Source organism: Hyaena hyaena, unplaced genomic scaffold (assembly GCF_003009895.1).
Source record: "Hyaena hyaena isolate Hyena2069 unplaced genomic scaffold, ASM300989v1 scaffold_411, whole genome shotgun sequence".
Taxonomy (NCBI): Eukaryota; Metazoa; Chordata; class Mammalia; order Carnivora; family Hyaenidae; genus Hyaena; species Hyaena hyaena.
In genome coordinates, this window is record NW_024081040.1 from 824,826 (window position 1) to 842,642 (window position 17,817).

General features: G+C 40.3%; 1 protein-coding gene across 1 annotated transcript in view; it reads right to left on the bottom strand.

Annotated features, from left to right (window-relative positions):
* Nucleotides 1-17,817, bottom strand: part of KIF16B (kinesin family member 16B) — a 296,460-nt gene that overhangs the window by 225,689 nt on the left and 52,954 nt on the right. The window contains exons 8-12 of the mRNA XM_039252113.1: nt 16,586-16,754; nt 16,279-16,410; nt 15,149-15,324; nt 7,993-8,058; nt 4,970-5,029 (exon numbers count right to left, since the gene is read on the bottom strand). Coding sequence (XP_039108044.1) covers nt 4,970-5,029; nt 7,993-8,058; nt 15,149-15,324; nt 16,279-16,410; nt 16,586-16,754 — 603 coding nt within the window. The remainder of the gene's footprint in view (nt 1-4,969; nt 5,030-7,992; nt 8,059-15,148; nt 15,325-16,278; nt 16,411-16,585; nt 16,755-17,817) is intronic.

Below are 17,817 nucleotides of genomic sequence, written 5' to 3' on the forward strand. Positions count from 1 at the left end.
CATTCCTTCTAAGAATCAAAAATGCACACTCATGTATAAGCCTTGCAAAGAAGAACGAGGAACATATAATGGAAGGTACAGGGAGGAACAAGACCAGTGCCGGCACAAGACTGGATGTTGCTTCTCCCAACACACCGTCAGATTCGTATGCTTCCAGGTTACGGCTGAACTGGATCCCCCTAAAATTCAGCTACTAAAGTCCTCATCCACAGCGTCTCAGAAAGTAACTGTATTTGGAGACAGGGCCTGTACAGAGGTAATGACGCTAAAATGAAACAGTTAGGGGACAATCTGACTTAATGTCCTCATAAGAAGAGGAGACTGGGACACACAGAGCATGAGCAGCGGTGCAGGCAGGCACACTGAGAAAAGGCCACTTGAGGACACAGAGGGAATAGAGCCAACCACATGTCAAGGAGAGAGGACTCAGGAGACACCATCACCGCCGTCACCTTCCTCCCAGACTTCCGGCCTCCAGAGCCACGAACAGATAAAGTTCTGTTGTTTAAGCCCCCCGGTCTGTGATGGCTCGTATGACAGCCCTAGAGAATGAATACAAAGGTCTCAGTTTGGGTTTTTGCATCTTGATACTACTTTAATGAGGTTGTTTTCCCTGCATGCCTGCCCAGTGAGAGGCAGTTCCAGAAGCTGGCTCACAGAATAGGACAGTCCTAACCCAGACCCCGCTCCTATTTAGAGGGAGAAACCAAGGCCACCAATCTCAGATGATGATGGATGCTGTGACAGAGGTAAAACCAAATGCTCTAAAGGCCCAAGAACAAAATCACTCCGACTGGGGAATGGGGTGGAAGTGTGACCAGGGAGAGAACTCCCACGTGAATTCTAATGGGCCTAGAAAGCGGAAACATCTAGAATGATGGAGCAACACGGGCAAAGACCAAGAAGCGCCAAAAAACCCAACGTGCAGGTGCGCACTGGGACCAGCAAGGAGTCTGGCAGGGCGGGGGTGATGCTGGGGGTCCAGGGGCAGGGAGAACTGTCAAAGTCAACTGGGAACTGAGGAGCTCGCTGCCTCTGGGAGTCTGGACTTCAATTTCCAGAAAATGAAGATTAATGAAAATAAGGAAGGCAGGTTAGGGGGCAAGAGAGTAGATATACAGAGTACATCGTGAAGGATAATAAAACTCACATTACCTAACTGCCGAAGAAGGACCTCCGAAAGATTAACATACTTTCTCCCTTCATCAGCCACTTTCAAAATAAGTCCTAGCACTTTATTATCTCTTACCCTGTTTACCTGGATCTAGGAAACAGGTTGGCATCCACTGTGAGATCCAAGCTAGGAACCAGGGTATGTAATGGTCGCGGATAAGTGTCATGTCCCAGGGAGTCAGAAAGAGAACTGAAACCTAAGATACGAGTTCCTCAGATCAAAGCCTGAGGCTCTGTCACTGTCACCGTGGTGCCTCCAGCCTGGCTGCAGACAGCCATCACCCTTTGTCAGAGCGTGATTCTGGCCAGCAGCCTTCCGCTCTCCCTCCACCCCCACTCAGGAGGACCCTGGATCACTCATCCAGAGAAAGGAAAGCCACAGACCAAATGAAAAGAATGGAACAAAGTTACTCCTTGGCTTGTGAGCAGCCAGGATCTCAGCATCTAGCGATCTCCAGGGAAATTAAGGGACTTCCCAGCATAATTCACAGGACTCTGACTTGAAGACACCTTTGCCTTACACACTGACTGAGACTCCCATCCATACAGGAGAGGCGGCTCCCGTTTAGTCCCAAAGTGCTTCCACATGATGTATGCTGATGAACTAACCTCGGGTCTCATCACTGCGAGAGGAGATGCAAGCATACAGCATCAGCAGCTCAACACCGACGAAACCATTCTGACGCCTGAGAAGATGGGTTATGCAGCTCTCCTGGGTCCTCACTTCAAGCAATACCCATGCAGCTCCTCTGAAATGACTCATCGATAAACTTGGACAAGGGAAAGCAACAAGGCAGACAGGCGTGGGGCCAGCAAACACTGAATCGGCCCTTGTCTCTCCCTTCGTCTCCTGGACATTTTAACTCTGCCTGCTCCCCAAAGGACTCTTCTTGGATGTTCAGAATTTGGGGTTGGAAAGGATGGTAATTAGGAAACTGGCAGAGTCAACAGTTGGGTGTGGACAACGAACATAATCTTGGGAACCTACTGGGTTCATTGAGCCTGTCTCCACAAAATGTGCCAATTCGGCAGAAGAACAAGTTCCCAGAATCTGAGGACACAGTTTACCATGGGCATGTGCAGACAAACTACTGATCTGAAAGCACATTTTGCATTTATATCCCCTTGGCACCGCCCTACTGTGAATAAAAGATTTTCAGTTTAGGGACGCCTGGGTGGCTTAGTCGGTTAAGCGTCCGACTTTTGCTTAGGTCATGATCTCGAGGTTCGTGGGTTCGAGCCCCGCGTCGGGCTCTGTGCTGACTGCCAGCTCAGAGCCTGAAGCCTATTTCAGAGTCTGTATCTCCCTCTCTCTCTGACCCTCCCCTGCTCACGTTGTCTCTCTCTCTATCTCCTAGAAATAAATAAAAATATTTTAAAAAATTTAAAAAAATAAAAAAAAGATTTTCAGTTCAGCCCAGTGACTTGCTTTGGTCAATGTGATGCTAGCAAATATGGTGAAAGGAGAAGCCCGAAACATGCCTGCACAATTAGGCATTCCCACTTGTACCTTGGCCAAGACCATGAGAAGAGCATGGCCTGGAAAACCAGCTGATCCAAGAGGAAGAGGGACACATGGGGCAGATCGGGAACCCACCACAGCCTGGACCCGAGCTCCACCAACCCCCAGCCAACCTGCACAGGCATGAGAGAAAATGCAGTTTTAAGCCACTGGGCTGGGGTGGGTTCTCTACAGCATTATTAGAGCAACAGCTGACTGAAGAACAGTCAAATACGGGAAAGGATTACACAGATTACCACACAGATACAAACTCATCAAATAACAACCATCATTTTCGTCATCAATTTCCAAAGAGTGTTTTCAAAAACAGCGTTTAAGTAGCCACCTTCTTTCTTTTACCTCAGCCCTCACGCTGTCTTCCAAAAAGAGAGGAAGACAGCCTTTAAAATATCAGATGAAAGCAGAAAATGACTATAGATTTAAAACACAAATACCAGCAGAAAAATCTAAAATGGGTTTGCAAGACCAAGAGACAGAAAAAATTTGAAATATCATTAGCCTTTCTCATAATCTTTAACACCTAGCATACATCACATTTCCATCTTCTCATCTGAAGAGTTATAAAAAAATAAAAATAAAAAGACTTATGAATAATAGAATTGGAATTGGAGGAGAACTTAGCTTCAGGCCCCAAAATCACTTTATGAGGAAAAGCATAACAAAAGCTGACAGGTTCATCATGGCAGCTCTCAGTATAGATTCCTTCCCCGAGCTGTTAAAAAACTTCCTACTACAGGGTCCGAGAGAGACCAGATCAGGAGGGACGAATCTAAAGTCTTTCTATTTATTGGTGCATTGTCTCCTGTGCTAACAGATACTACATGCGCTAATGACTTCTCAAAGAGCTATCTCATTTCTCCCTTCCTTACATGGAACAGATTTCCATCCTCTCTCTCTGCAAATTTACTGAGGAAAGTGTACATTGTGTCATGAAAGGTCAAACGACGTGGGCTTTCCAGTCAGGGACTGTGGCACTACTTCTTCGAACTGATGCAGCTACAGGATGAAAACTACCCGTGTCTTGAAGGTGCTCATTCCACACCTGACTATGGTACTTGGAAATGTGAATGAGGTCTTTGGCTCAGTTTCCTGCACAGAAACCTATTGACATAGGAAATGCTGAAGAAGTACCTCAAAATAATATGACACTATCATCAGAATCAGGAGGCTCCCTCCAGAAACCCTTACCTTCTGCAACAGAAAATATCATCTCTCAGACCATCACCACCCACCCCCACTGAGAAGAATGGCTCAACCTCCCACCTTGTGAGAAAGTCTTTTTAAGCCCCAAAGCAGGCCAAACTGCCTAAATGTCATGTGGAGAACTTTATACCGTATGCTGCTGACCTCTCTCAGAGCTGTTAGACACAGAACTACATAGCTGACCCAGGCCTTCAAGTGTTTGCCCCCATGAAACAGTTAAGTGGGTACCTCATTTTCATGGATAGGGTAGGGTTCTGCCAAGGCATGCAGCTAAACCTGGTCTCTCGAGCCTCACGTATGATGGAGGACATTTCACTCCTTCCAGAAAGTTTTGCCTGAATAAGGCCTCAAAATCAAACCCAGGATTCAGTGGTCTCTGAATCACCCTCCCTCATGTGTGAAGTCAGATACTATCCAAGCTTATATTCTGGTCAGAACCTCAAACGTGGTTTGACCCTCAAGAGATGACTCAGGCTTTCTGCCAACTCAGCAAAAACTAGAAACCTGAAGAAGCGTGTATTTTGAACACAGAAGATGAAAACTGGAGGCCACTGGTGACACCCTTTCATGATGAGCCTCGCCAAACATGCAGACCATCTCTGTATAGCCCTTGAGGCACACAGAAAAAAATTCCTATAGGAAATTACTAGTTTAGAAATGTCTGAAATCTAGCCATGCTCTGCATACACACTGTACAATACTGACACAAGACGTTTTTCCCCATTTAACATATCACTTTTACACTGGGTTTAACAAAAGCAGGAAGGCAAAGCGGATGCCCTTGAATACTAAGTGGAGTTTAGAATGTGCTGAATCAAAAATGGAAAAACTCTAAAAAGTCAAAACAAACACCTTACATGTCGGCAACCCTCTACATGTGAAAACACACACCTTAATGCCTCATAGCTACATTTCCATTTCTTCTAAATCAAACCAGAACCCCAATCCCCCAAAAGTCATTGGTCTTACCTTAAGCAAAGCATGTAATAGCCATATATGAAATAGAAGGAAAAAAGTTTTACCTATTTAAGCCAAGATAATAAGTTTAAGGCACCATATTATAGTCCTTACTTTCAAAATATTTTGGGTTTCATTCCACTTATTCGTCCATTCCTTGGTCAATTCTTGAACCTAAAAGGAAAAGTACACATTTGTGATTGCTCCATTATTCATTATTGTGAATTTCTTCTAGAAAGTTTCTACACTCTTATAGTGTATGGAAGGATGTACAATATTTTTAATTAGATAGTAATTTCAATCCCTGAAAGAACTATCACCAAATATAAATCAAATAAGCTGATCTCATCCTACAACTTACATTACGGCAAAGGAAAGAATAGGAAAAAAAAGAATTGTCAAGTTACCTAGAGTTTTATAACAGTTTTTTTTCATAGTATACTTAAGTAAAAGCTGCTTCTTTGGATAATAACCAAAAATTATAAGTTCAAGAATGGCAATGTCCCATTAAATGGGTTAATTTTTCCCAATTATACACTATATCCTAAAAAAATAGTGATTTACTTTTCTTTCTAATTAGATGTAGTGATTAAATCACCTTGGATGCTGCAGTTTTCTTTAAGAGATAATCTGCTTGTCTAGCTAATTAATAGGGTTTATAAATCTCATTCTATTTTTTAAAAAAAAGGCAGCTCTTTAACTAACTCTTTTAGTAAAAGCAAAAATCTTTTGATAAAAATCAGCTTCTTTCCAGTCTGCTGTAACTTAGGGGAGAAAATATCCCAGTTGTTGAACACAGCACAGTTGGAAACTGCTCCTCAAATCTAATGAAAATATCTGCTTGGTCCAGATAAGTAATTCATTAAGAAGCAAACAGTGATATTAGTGCCTGAATGAGAGGTGGGGGGGAAAAATGTGTCCCATAAAAAGGAATATCCCTGAAGCTAAAACACAGTGACTTCCCCCGGGGGTGGGATGTGACTGGACAGGCAGATGACACTCCTTTCAGAGCCTTTCCTTAAGGGTTCTGCCACCTCTCCACGCCCAATCCCATCTGGACATACTGCTCTTCCCACTGAGACATTAGCATATTTAACCAGGCCAAAGTGCACACCCGGAATACACCCCCTTGCACTCTCACTGCCAACAGGAAGACACCTCCCACACGCCACAGAGTATAGCAACTGGGAGGGGCGCTCAGGTCAGAACCCCCCCCCCCACCCCACAGAAAGCCTTTGTTACTGACAAGTGAAGAAATCGGAGGGACAGTTTACCCAAGAGGAAAACCAAAACACGCCCTACCCACCTACATTCAATTGTTCAGCAGTCATTCATTTTACTCCACTTACCCCAAATAGGGCTGTACTAACTTAAAATAATACCTCTTCATTTTTACTAGTTATTAAAATCAAATTCAATCATCTATTTGGTTAAAAACAAATAGATAAAAGAAACAGGACCAACCCTCTCTAGCTTTGCTTTTTGCGTGTTTATAATGGTTTACAAAGACTGTCCTGAGTGGCCTGGAACTGCACATTTGCTCCAGTCTTTCATCTCATCCCTGAGTGATACCAACCTCAGGCTCTCATGATAGCAGTTAAAGCCACGTGGCTATCAGGGTGTGTTTGGGAAAAGCTTTCAGAGAGGGAATGTTCTTCTGCATTTTCTCGCTACAGAAGAAGAAAGGACTGGTATATTGAATTTACCAATTTATAATAATCGGTTAACAGATTCTCACTGGCAATTTATCTAAAAAGACAGCGTTCAATAATAAATGCTTCTGCATTTCACCAACAGGTATGTTCTCCCTGAAGAAATGACAAGCCAATCAATCCTTTTCCAATTCAATCAAATAATTCCAGCTTTAAACAAATTGTTAAGTATGCCTTGGGTTTATTTTACTATTGATTTTAAAGCAAATAATCTTCATTTATAAAATAGACCAATGTGTGATACCACCACTAGCAAATGATCAGGTGATAAGGTTTATAGCTAAACAGACAGCAAACAACTGTAAAAGGTCAGCAAAAAAACTAGATTAAAACTTAGAAATTGTTATAAATGAGACATGTAGTCATTTTTGTCACAGCATGTGCAAATTAAACTGTTTATTGGTTTCTATTAACTTGCTAGGTATTCCTGAAAACTATTATTAAAAAACAATTTAAGACTATATCAAGGCTTTTCAAAGCACTCAAAATTAGAATTTGAAGTATTAAAATACAAAATTTTATCAGAAAAATAGGGATTAAGAAACTAATGTTTTTACTAATGCTATCATCAGCAAATTCATCAGCATAATTACTCAGGGAATTGCCAACAAGTTCCTAACTACAACCCAAATTATATTTTCAGTATTGTGTACTCTTGAAAGAGCTTTACCACCGGAATCCAATTTTCTTTCCCAATCTGTTTTAACCATTCAGCACAGTGAACAAAATCTAACCCAAAAATATTCTCAATGCCTGTTTTTCTTTCCACAGAGGACTATTAAAAAAAAATTTTTTTTTAAAAACTAGTACAGAACCAGGTCAGCCATGAAACTGGCTTTCAGAAAGCGCCAGCACACCAGCATTGGCGTCAGCCCATGACATCTCCAGAGCTACTCTTTCTGGTCACTCACTGCCACTCCCCCTGCCTGCCTCAACTCTCACTAGTTTAAGGGAAACTAAGCATCCACGTGGAGTATTCAGAGATTCCCCAAGTGCCATACCTCCCACCAGAAACAAAGTAAAGGGATGACAAAATCAAAAACAAAAAATAGTAGTCATTCTTTAGCTAGGAGATGTGACCACTGCCATCTCATGAACGCTGAACATGGCCTCCAATGGCCTCTGTGGACCCGGGGTGCCTGTGCGCTCTGAAGGACCCAGCGGCCTCGCTGCTCCCTCAGCACAGCCTGCATGTGAACTTCAGTTGCAGTAACCATCATGTACCATTTCATAGGTCACAGAGGACATGATGGGATACACAAAGAGTCAACTATTGTGCTTCTTTAAAAATGGGGTAGGGCAAAGGGAGGGTTAAGTGAAAATAAGAAGGGAAATGAGTTTTAACAGCAAGTACTAAAAAGCATGCACTTAAAATAACAGGAAAAGTTAGGATTTAAAAAAAATAACAAGTCAGGTACCACTTACTCTTGCTTCATTCTGCTGAAGTTTTTCCTCCATACTTAAGGCTGTGGGGGAGTCTAAGAGGGCAATCTACAATTTAAGCCATAAAAGAGAAAAGTAATTAGTCAACAGCAATAATCTACAGGAAGGATTTGTCCATGATTAATAAATTATCAAAAAGTGCCAAATAACTATTAAGTAAAGGTGAAAAGTATTGTCCTGCAATCCCTCCAGATCCCATACCGCCCCAAAAAGTATCAGTCATCACTAAGTCTTTAACTGATGGGGTACATAGCACATAATATTCAAAACGATGGCATCTTAGCAAACCCACATTTGCAATACAAATCAGTAAAGCAAAGGAAAAAGACAAACATGTAACATACTGACATTTTATCAAAATCAAACACGATTTAAATCCCTAGATCTGAAAGGATTCATCTGTTCTGAATACACACAAGGTACAAAATTCAAAAAAGAAGCATAAGTTTGCTCCAGCACAGACTTCTGAGAATTAAACACGTTGATACATGCAAATGAAATTTATTTTTACTGCTAGATTATACTCTATGTGTGGTATGGCTATACCACAATCTATATACCCATTTCTTTATGCATGTTGCAAAGGTACAAAGATTGACATGAGAATGAAAAACACCAAAATCTGGTTAGAACTGGGACAAGACAGAGAGAGAAGGAGAAACAAAGGGAGCCAAGTGGGGCACAGAGGGGCTCTGACTGTATTTGTAACTCACAGTTTGAGAGGTAGGGACATCGTACTCCCTAGGATGTCATCAGAAATCAACAAAATGGGTCATATAAAAGGTACAGCATGGGGTGGGGGCGAGACACCTGGGTGGCTCAGTTGCTTAAACATCCCACTTCAGCTCAGGTCATGATCTCATGGTTCGTGAGTTCAAGCCCACATCAGGCTCTGTGCCCACAGCTTGGAGTCTGGAACCTGCTTCAGATTCTGTGTCTCCCTCTGTCTCTGCCCCTTCCCGGCTTGTGCACTGGCTCTCTCCCAAAAATAAACATTAAAAAAAAAAAAAAACTATAAAAGATACAGCATAGGGAATACAGTCAGTGATATTTTAATAGCGTGGTGCTGTGACAGATGGCCACTACACTTGTGGTGAGAACATCACCAAAGATGTGGAATCACTATGCTGTACACCTGAAACAAATGTAACATGGTGCGTCAGCTACATTCAAATAAAATTTAAAAAAAAATTTTATCCCTCCCTATCCCCCAGGCAATCACTTTTACCCAATATGCTGTGTAAACCTAAAGTCATTCTGGTCATATGCAATCAAATTTTTGTTGTTTTTTAAATAGCGTGAACATTATTCTGAATACTGCCATTTTCACCAACAATGTATCTTGGAGAAAATTCAGTACAAATAAAACCACTTCATTCTTTCTAACAATTCCAATTCACTGTACAGTATTCTGCTGAATAGATAGTCCATAATTTATGTCAGGACTTTCCAAGTAATGGAAATGCAGGGTTTTTCTAATCTTCTGTTTTACCAGCAATGCTACAAACAGCAATCCTATGCCAGCTACCTACCATATACATAGGAGTATCAATAATTTCTCCCAAAGGAATTTGTGAGTCATTTATATGTATGACTTTTTTTTTTTTTGACTGTCAACTCCTCCTCAGAACTTGTAGCATTTTTTTCCATTATTATTTACATTTCAATTTCTATTCAAATGAATGCAACAGCCACAAGTGGTCTTCCTTGGCTCAGCTCAACACTCAGGCTGACAAGATTACCACGGGCCACACTCCACACGGACAGGCAGCAGGGTCCTCATAGCTGTCAGGAGCTACCGCCTTTAGCCCTCTTGAAGGGTCGATATTGAAACATGCACATAGGGGGCTCACCTTGACCTAGAAGCCCCACACCCCACCAGAGGCAACATCTCTTATTCGGGCATATCCTCCAGGGTCCTCAGCTACAAGAGTCACTGCACTCAGGGAAACCCAAAGCTATGGCTTCCCACAGACATTACAATTTATATATAATTCATCCTAATCCAGATGCAATTCTCCTATTAGGGATCATTTTTATCATTAGAGATGTTACCTGGTTATAAAGATGGCATCTCACTGTTATCCGGATGACGGAGAAAAGAGCCAGTGAGATAACCATGAGTAAAGGAAATTCATCCTTAGTGAAAGAAAAGGAGTTTTGCTAACACATGACTACAGCACATTACTACAGCACCTAGCATGCCGTCTTGCACACAGATGGTTCTCGATAACTAGTTGCCAGTGAAGAAATTCAAGTGGTAGGCTTTATTGTGCCTGCCCTGTTTATACATGCTGACAACTGTCACCACAATTAGTGCCCCCTTTATAACATGGCTAATTTCACAGACTCCACCTTGGGGATTTTTCATCTACACTCAAAGCTGAAACATTCCTACCACATCATCAACGCAGCAGATAATCACTGACTGAACACATGCGTGCAGGCTATCATGACCACATCTTTTGGAAAACATATCTAAGTCCTTTTAAAGGAAATATCTGGTAAAACTACACCATTTTCAATTAAGTTATTCTTTGCAAGGTGTCCATTTAAAAGAAAAACGTTCAGGGCTAAATACTCAGATGAAGTTCGTGTGTTAAACCAGTGGTAACACTGCATCAAAACTGCAGCGGTATCAACTCCACTAACAATAGACATAAACACCTGTTGCCTCCCACTCTGGCCAATATGCTCTGCAAGTAGGCATTTTGATCTTTGCCCATCTGACAGGTTTTCTAAGAACTTTGAGGCATAATTCACATGCAGAAAGTACGCAGCTTAATGACTATTTATCTACATATCCATATCCATATATATTCATTTTACTATTCTTAATATTTGTATTTACTGTATTTCAAGGGACACTGAGTATGTTTTCATGGACTTAGAAACCATTTGAAACTTTTTCCTGTGGGCTGTGCTCATATTCTTTGTTCACTTTTCTGTCAGCTTGTGATCTTGTTCTAATTTTTTTTTAATAGAAGCACTATTTGGGGCACCTGGACGGGTCGGTTGGTTGTTTGACTTTGATTCAGATCATGATCTCACAGTTTGTGGGGTCAAGTCCTGCGTTGGACTCACTGCTGTCAGCCCTCTGCCCCCTTTCTCTCTGCCTCTCCCCCACTTGCTCACTTTCACAAAAATTAATAAAAACATTTTTAAAAAGCAAAAAGAAGATTTTTTCATTATAAGGAAAATAGTCTTTTCTGGCACAAGTTGGCAATCTATTTTTCATAGTTTGTACTGATTAGAGAAAATTTTCATGGTGTTATGTAAATATACTATGTCCTTCCTTACCTTGGTCTATGTGAGCTTTCATGAAATGAGGCAGAGGAGTTAGTTACTGTTCCCTGTGGCAAATATGTTTGGCTCTATCTCCTGCTATTTCCTATAGTTTTTGGTCATTTTTTCCTTTATAAAAGTTGATATCATGTTCGGTTTTAATTATGAATTGCCCTTTTTGCTATAATAAAGTGCTTTTTTGTCTGCTTTAGAGAAAGAGCACATGAGTGGGGGCAAGGGGCAGAGGGGGAGAGAGGGAGAGAATCTCAAGCAGGCTCCACACTCTGCACAGGGCCCAAACCAGGGCTAGATCCTATAACTCTGGTCTCATGACCTGAGCTGAAATCAAGAGTCAGACATTCAACTGGCTGAGCCACCCAGGTGGCCCATAAAGTGTTTTTTTTAGCTTTTATGTATATTTTTACGTAATATACATAAAGGGTAAAAACAACATAATACTGTTTTTGCACTTCTTCCTTTCCCCTCTGAATTCCCCAGTAGGCCTGTGTTCATTTATACAAATATCATGTAACAGTTTCCATCTGTGACCCTCATGGAGATGTGTCTATCTTAAAAGTTTGCACATGATGACATTTCTAATATCTAGCTATCATTTAAAGTTTCTCTGAGACTCCAGTGACACAAATGAGAAATTCACCCTATTTCCATCTTCTCTTATTGTTCTCCTTTGTTTCCCGACTTTTCTGGCTTACTTCATTTCTATATTGCTTAATTTTCTCATCTCCAAAACATCCAAGAGAAAAAGAGTTCACATTCTCTCTGCCAGATTTAAAGCAGAACTCTGGAAACATGTTTAAATATAACAAGAGGGAACACTTGAAAGGACACACAATCGAAATACTCAACTTCATTAATCATCTGAGAAGTGCAAACCAAAATCCTTCTGTAACATAACAGTGCATCCATCAGATGGTTACAATGAAAAATGGACAGCACCAAGCGTGGACAAGCACCTGCAGCCACTAGAGCTGGCACTTCCGTGTACCCATGGAGAACTATAAATTGGTACAGGCTCTATAAGAAACTGTCTGGCTAAAACTGAGCATATGTCCACCTTCTGACCCACTCACTCCACTCTTATGTATAAACCCACCAGAAATGCGTGTGTACATTCACTACTCACTAAATGACGTGCAGAAGAACGTTAGCAACAGCACTAATAGCCCCAAAAAGGCAACTCCCCAAATGCCCATCAAACTGATACTGGATAAATGAGCTGGGACACACTTGCATGATGGAATACAATACAGCAGTGAGAATGAACAGATCTACGACTGCATGCAACAACATGGATATCTCACAAACACAACACTGAAGGAAAGAATGAGACCAAGAGTATATACTACATGATTCCATTTCTATAAAGAACAAAAGTAGGCAACACTAAAACCTAATCTGTGTCCTCAGAAGTCAGGATAATGGTTACACTTGAAGGGAATGGCAGGTAGTGCCTGGAAAAGGAGCATTCAGGGTGCTGGTAATTTCCGTTCCTTGATATGGATGCAGGTTAGATCGGTGGATTCAGCTTGCGAAGATTCAATCATTTGTACACTTACACTATGTAATTTTCCTGTACATAAATAATTCTTAGAGTTCATATATATGTAGATAAACAAACTATGACCTATATCTGTACATTGCTATGCAATAGAAGAAGCACATACATGTTAGATTCTTGTGCTTTATTTACTCTGTACTTTTGAAATTCTGATGCACATGACATTTTGCACTGGCAAATGCAAAAACTTATTACAAGGAGTTGATTTTTATTTAGCCGCCCAAAACAAATAATAGAACTTTGATTTGAATAACAATCTCAATGAACCATGGCAGTATTTGGAATACTGTAGGAATAGAGTAGTGTCACCAGAGAAAATTATACAAAGATTTTTAATGGGCACTTAAGAACACCTGCTTATTTTATTGAGCATCACAAATTTAATTAATTTAGGATAAGCCTGTATTGTCCCACAACAATCTATAGTCTCATAGTGTGATAAATTATTTTAAATTGGATTCCTGTTTTTATTATAACGTATGAAGTTTATCAAAGAATTTTATCTTCAGTGTGTTCTAAAATAGACTTATCTTTTCCATCCCCACCCTCAAAACTAGAGTAACAAAAATACTCCTTTAATTACAGCAGCGGCCTTTGGTCATGAAAGAAGATAAAAGGCAAATGGCTCACACAATACCTCTCAAGACATTCCTCAGTCAGAATACATAGAACTTTTAATAAATTAAACTCTTCTGTCCATATGATAAGGTTCCCTTCAAGGATTTCCTCAATTTGATTTAAAAAGTCTGATCTTTCTTTTCCTTCATAACCATAACTTAGTAAATCATTAAGTACAAGTTGTACCAATAATCTTCCAAATACTTTCCTTCACATATAATAGCTTGGGTAATCCTATCGAATTATCCTTAAATGTTCATTTCAGATAAGTAAAATTTTAATGACACTGAAAAAAGATCCCAGTAGCACGGTGTACAAATTAAAATGACAATCACATCCTAAGTAGGGGAGCCTGACAACATCACATATGGCTGGACTACTCATTCTGGCAACTTGCCTTCACACACAGGAAAGGCCCACATCAAAAAGTAAAATACATGTCAATGTTTTGTTTTGGTTTCTAGAAAGCATGTGCCAGTGGGAGAGAGGAGCAGAGGGAGAGAGAGAAAGAATCTTAAGTAGGCTCCACACTGCACACAGAGCCCAATGCGGGGCTCGATCCCAAAACCCCAGGATCATAACCTGGGCCGAAATCAAAAGTCGGTTGCTCAACCACCTGACTGAGCCAGCCAGGCACCTCTATGTGGAGACACTTTTAAGTGCAAAGAACAATTCCATCTTATGGGAAAGGTCTGTCAGCTGTATTTCAGGACACAGGAAACTCAGCGAGGTTTTCATCCTGCCAATGGTGTCATGGATCAAACCACTTATGGTATGTCAAGGGCTTCAAGGTCCATACATTTCTAGATGAAAAGCTGCTCTGGAGAGAGCACTCTGCATCTGAAGAGAAGCATTTTTTAAATAATACACTTAAGACATCCATGTATGGGTTAGGAAAATGGGAAGAAACATATATTTGTTTATTTCTAACCCAAATCTAAGTTGAATATTTTAAAAAGCTATCCCTGATTTTCTTTCAAGGGTGGGTTTTCTTCACGACACCATCTAAACCTATCAGAACCTAAGTCACGCTATCTGTTACAGAACATAACTCTGTACGCACACTACGCAGATAAATACATTCACTGTGAAAAGACCATGACAAAGGCCCTTCACTGGAATCCCAAAAGATCCTGAAGTGAAGCCATTCTGACAACCAAGCAAGGCCTCAGGGCCATCATCTCAGCCAGTTATAGGTGCATCACATGTCACTGTATCACCATAGCCACCTCTGGATGGGCAATGCAAAATAGATCCAGAAAGGTCTTCAGACAAGTCTTCCCTTCTGTTAAAATATATTTTCAAGTCACAAAATGCATGGGTAGAATTTTAAATATTACTCCAAGCACCTGAATTTCCTTCCACTAATAGAGATTATGCGGCTAATCCTATCGCATGCTAAATTTCCATCCATAATTGATAACTCTTAGTTAATCATTTCAGATTTCGTGGATAAAATCTTACACACAGAGCCCAGAACGAATGCAAAGGCCAAGGGGAGGGTAATGTAAAGGAGACCGGCTAACTCATTCAAGGCTTTACTTAGCACTTATTTACTCAAATCAATACAACGAGTAAGATAATTGTCTCATTAAGATCTAGAAATAGATGTCATTACTCAAAGAAAATTATCCATAAATCTCAGATAAACCCAACCTGATTCCCTTGAGCGAGCAGCGTTTTCAGTCTGGCTATTTCAGCACGCAGCTCACGGATGAGTTTGACGTTGGCATCCTCATTAATAGTAGGCTTGTTGATGATGTTTTTGGCTCTATTTGCATAGCGAAGAGTACTTAGGGTTTCTCCATAATTGACATCAGCAGGTGAAATGGCTGTGAAGAATGAATTCAAAAAATAATTTATCCAGCACTCCGTGTTTCATTTAACACAAAGTTGGTTTGTAATTTAAAAGTCAGATTAACCCAGGGTCATTGGATAGACTAAATATTCATTGCCATAGTAATGAATATTAAAAATTATCTAAGATTTATAGGAAAGGTGCTCACTATACCAAATTAAATGTCGTTTTGCTCCTCTTAGGTCTAGAATCGGCTAGCTATCTAACCAACTCTAAAATGAGATAGGAGACATTCCACTGTACTTTAAGTAAGGAGCTTTCTCTGCTGAAAATATAGGAAGAAGATTTTAAGATTATTTGTACTTCTCAATAGTACATAGACATTAAAATACTTTTAAAAGTTCTGGCAAAGTCTACCATCTGCAAAAATCCACAGCATGATTATTTTTCAAAAGAGTCAGTAGATCAGTGAATTTTTTTTTCCTCTAAAGTTTTGGTTAATCACCACTCTGTACCCACACCACAGCCTTTAGGGCTCAGCTAACTAGATAGTTGTATCTGGGGGTACATACTCCAGGATATATCCCTTTTCTCTACCATTAATGCATGGCCTAGGGAATGGGGGAAAAACAGATGAGAAGGGAAGAGGAGAAAAGGCAAGAGAAAGTGGGTTAAAAGTTTTTGAGTTCTCCCAACTATCTCCCCTTTGTACATCTTTTTGTTACACTTCTACCAAGTGAGTGAAGATGCAGCAGCATTCGCACAACACATGGCAAGTTTATCTAACTAGGAAATAGGAAAGAGAGTTAATAATATGATAGTGTAGACAGGGATCACACGATTTTCTTCAAGAGAGAAAAATTATTACTTTTTTCTTTAAGATTAAAAAAAAAGGCACTATTTCCTAACGATGCTCTTTAAACTTACAGATCTACGGTTAGTTCACATAAAACACTATATGCTGAGGAAAAGAACTTGAAATTCTTACTGGCGATCATGATGGTTTTAGAGTTCCCGCCAAGGCTATCTTTCAACAGCCAAGTCAAAACAGAATCCCTGTAAGGCACAAAAACTTGCTTCTTCTTCACAAGTGGGTTTGCTGCATCCTGAGATAAATCGGCTGCGTGAAGGAAGAGAAGGAAAAAAATAACAAAAAATGAGTAAAGTTTTTTTCTCTAATCTGGCTTCAGAAAACCTTGAGGCTATCTGCTCAGACTATGACACAAACATTAAACATAACTGCTTCGTGCTAATACAGTACCGGAGAGAGGGGCAGGAAACAAGCAGAAACCCACCTAAGGCAGAAATGACATTTCCCAGAGTCACGAGGGACTTGTTGATATTCCCTCCTTCCTTCAGTCTGACCCCGGTGGCACCAGTGGCGTCCGCGCGCTCACTTCCAGCAAGATCCACCAGGTGGATCTTACTCACGGTTTCACAGGGCATTTCAGAATCAAATTTTGCCTGTGGCAAGACAAAAAAGCAAAATTGAAGAGGTATAAAGAGCCCTGATGTTGTCTGTGATACAAATTCTAATTATTTTCCACTCCTCACTGTGATCTCTGGGGGAAGGTTTTGAGTTTTAGTTTTGTTTTGTTTTTTTTAATTTTGTTAGTTTCTTTGGCCTTCTTATGAAGTATAGAAACTTCCAAATGAAATTGAATATAACAGAAGTCTACCACATACGATTCTTTTTTTTTTTTAATATTTTTATTTATTTCTAGGAGAGACAGAGAGAGACAGCGTGAGCAGGGGAGGGTCAGAGAGAGAGGGTGACACAGACTCTGAAATAGGCTCCAGGCTCTGAGCTGGCAGTCAGCACAGAGCCCGACGCGGGGCTTGAACCCACGAACCACAAGATCATGACCTAAGCGAAAGCCGGACGCTTAACCGACTAAGCCACCCAGGCGCCCCTACCATATACGATTCTTAAACTTTCTGAAGATCTGTTCCATTACTCAAATCACTCAGTTATTCTCAACAAAGGCTTACTGAGTCTAACTGTGGCAGAACAGGACTCAAGTCACTGAGGGCACCCAATAGAGAAAACAGAAGTAAACAAACAGTTCTGTTTTCATCTAGAGTCTTCAGCATTCCAAGCAAAATGGCTCTCCAAAATACGATAAGTGTAGACAGTTACGTAAAAGATCATTTGACCATTATTTACTGTCAAAACTTGTTTCACAAATTATAAAACACTGAAAACCTTAAATAGTGTATTCCTTGATTCTGAATTCTACCAAAATTTTACCTTCCCAATGACTTTTAACCTACATTTAACAGTCTGAACCAAAATGCCAAAAAGAAATTACCATATTTTGATATGTAAGCCTCTTAGAAATCAGAGAAAGCTATGTCCTAATCCACATTAACCAGAAAGGAGAAAATCCAAAACACTATAATAAATCAAAAGCAAAGATGTACCAAAGGTAAAGATGTAGAGCATTTATTGGGAGTTGTTCTGATTGACCTTTGAGAATTTTTTCATTTTCTTTGCTCTGTGATCCTCCTCCTTAATAAAATATTT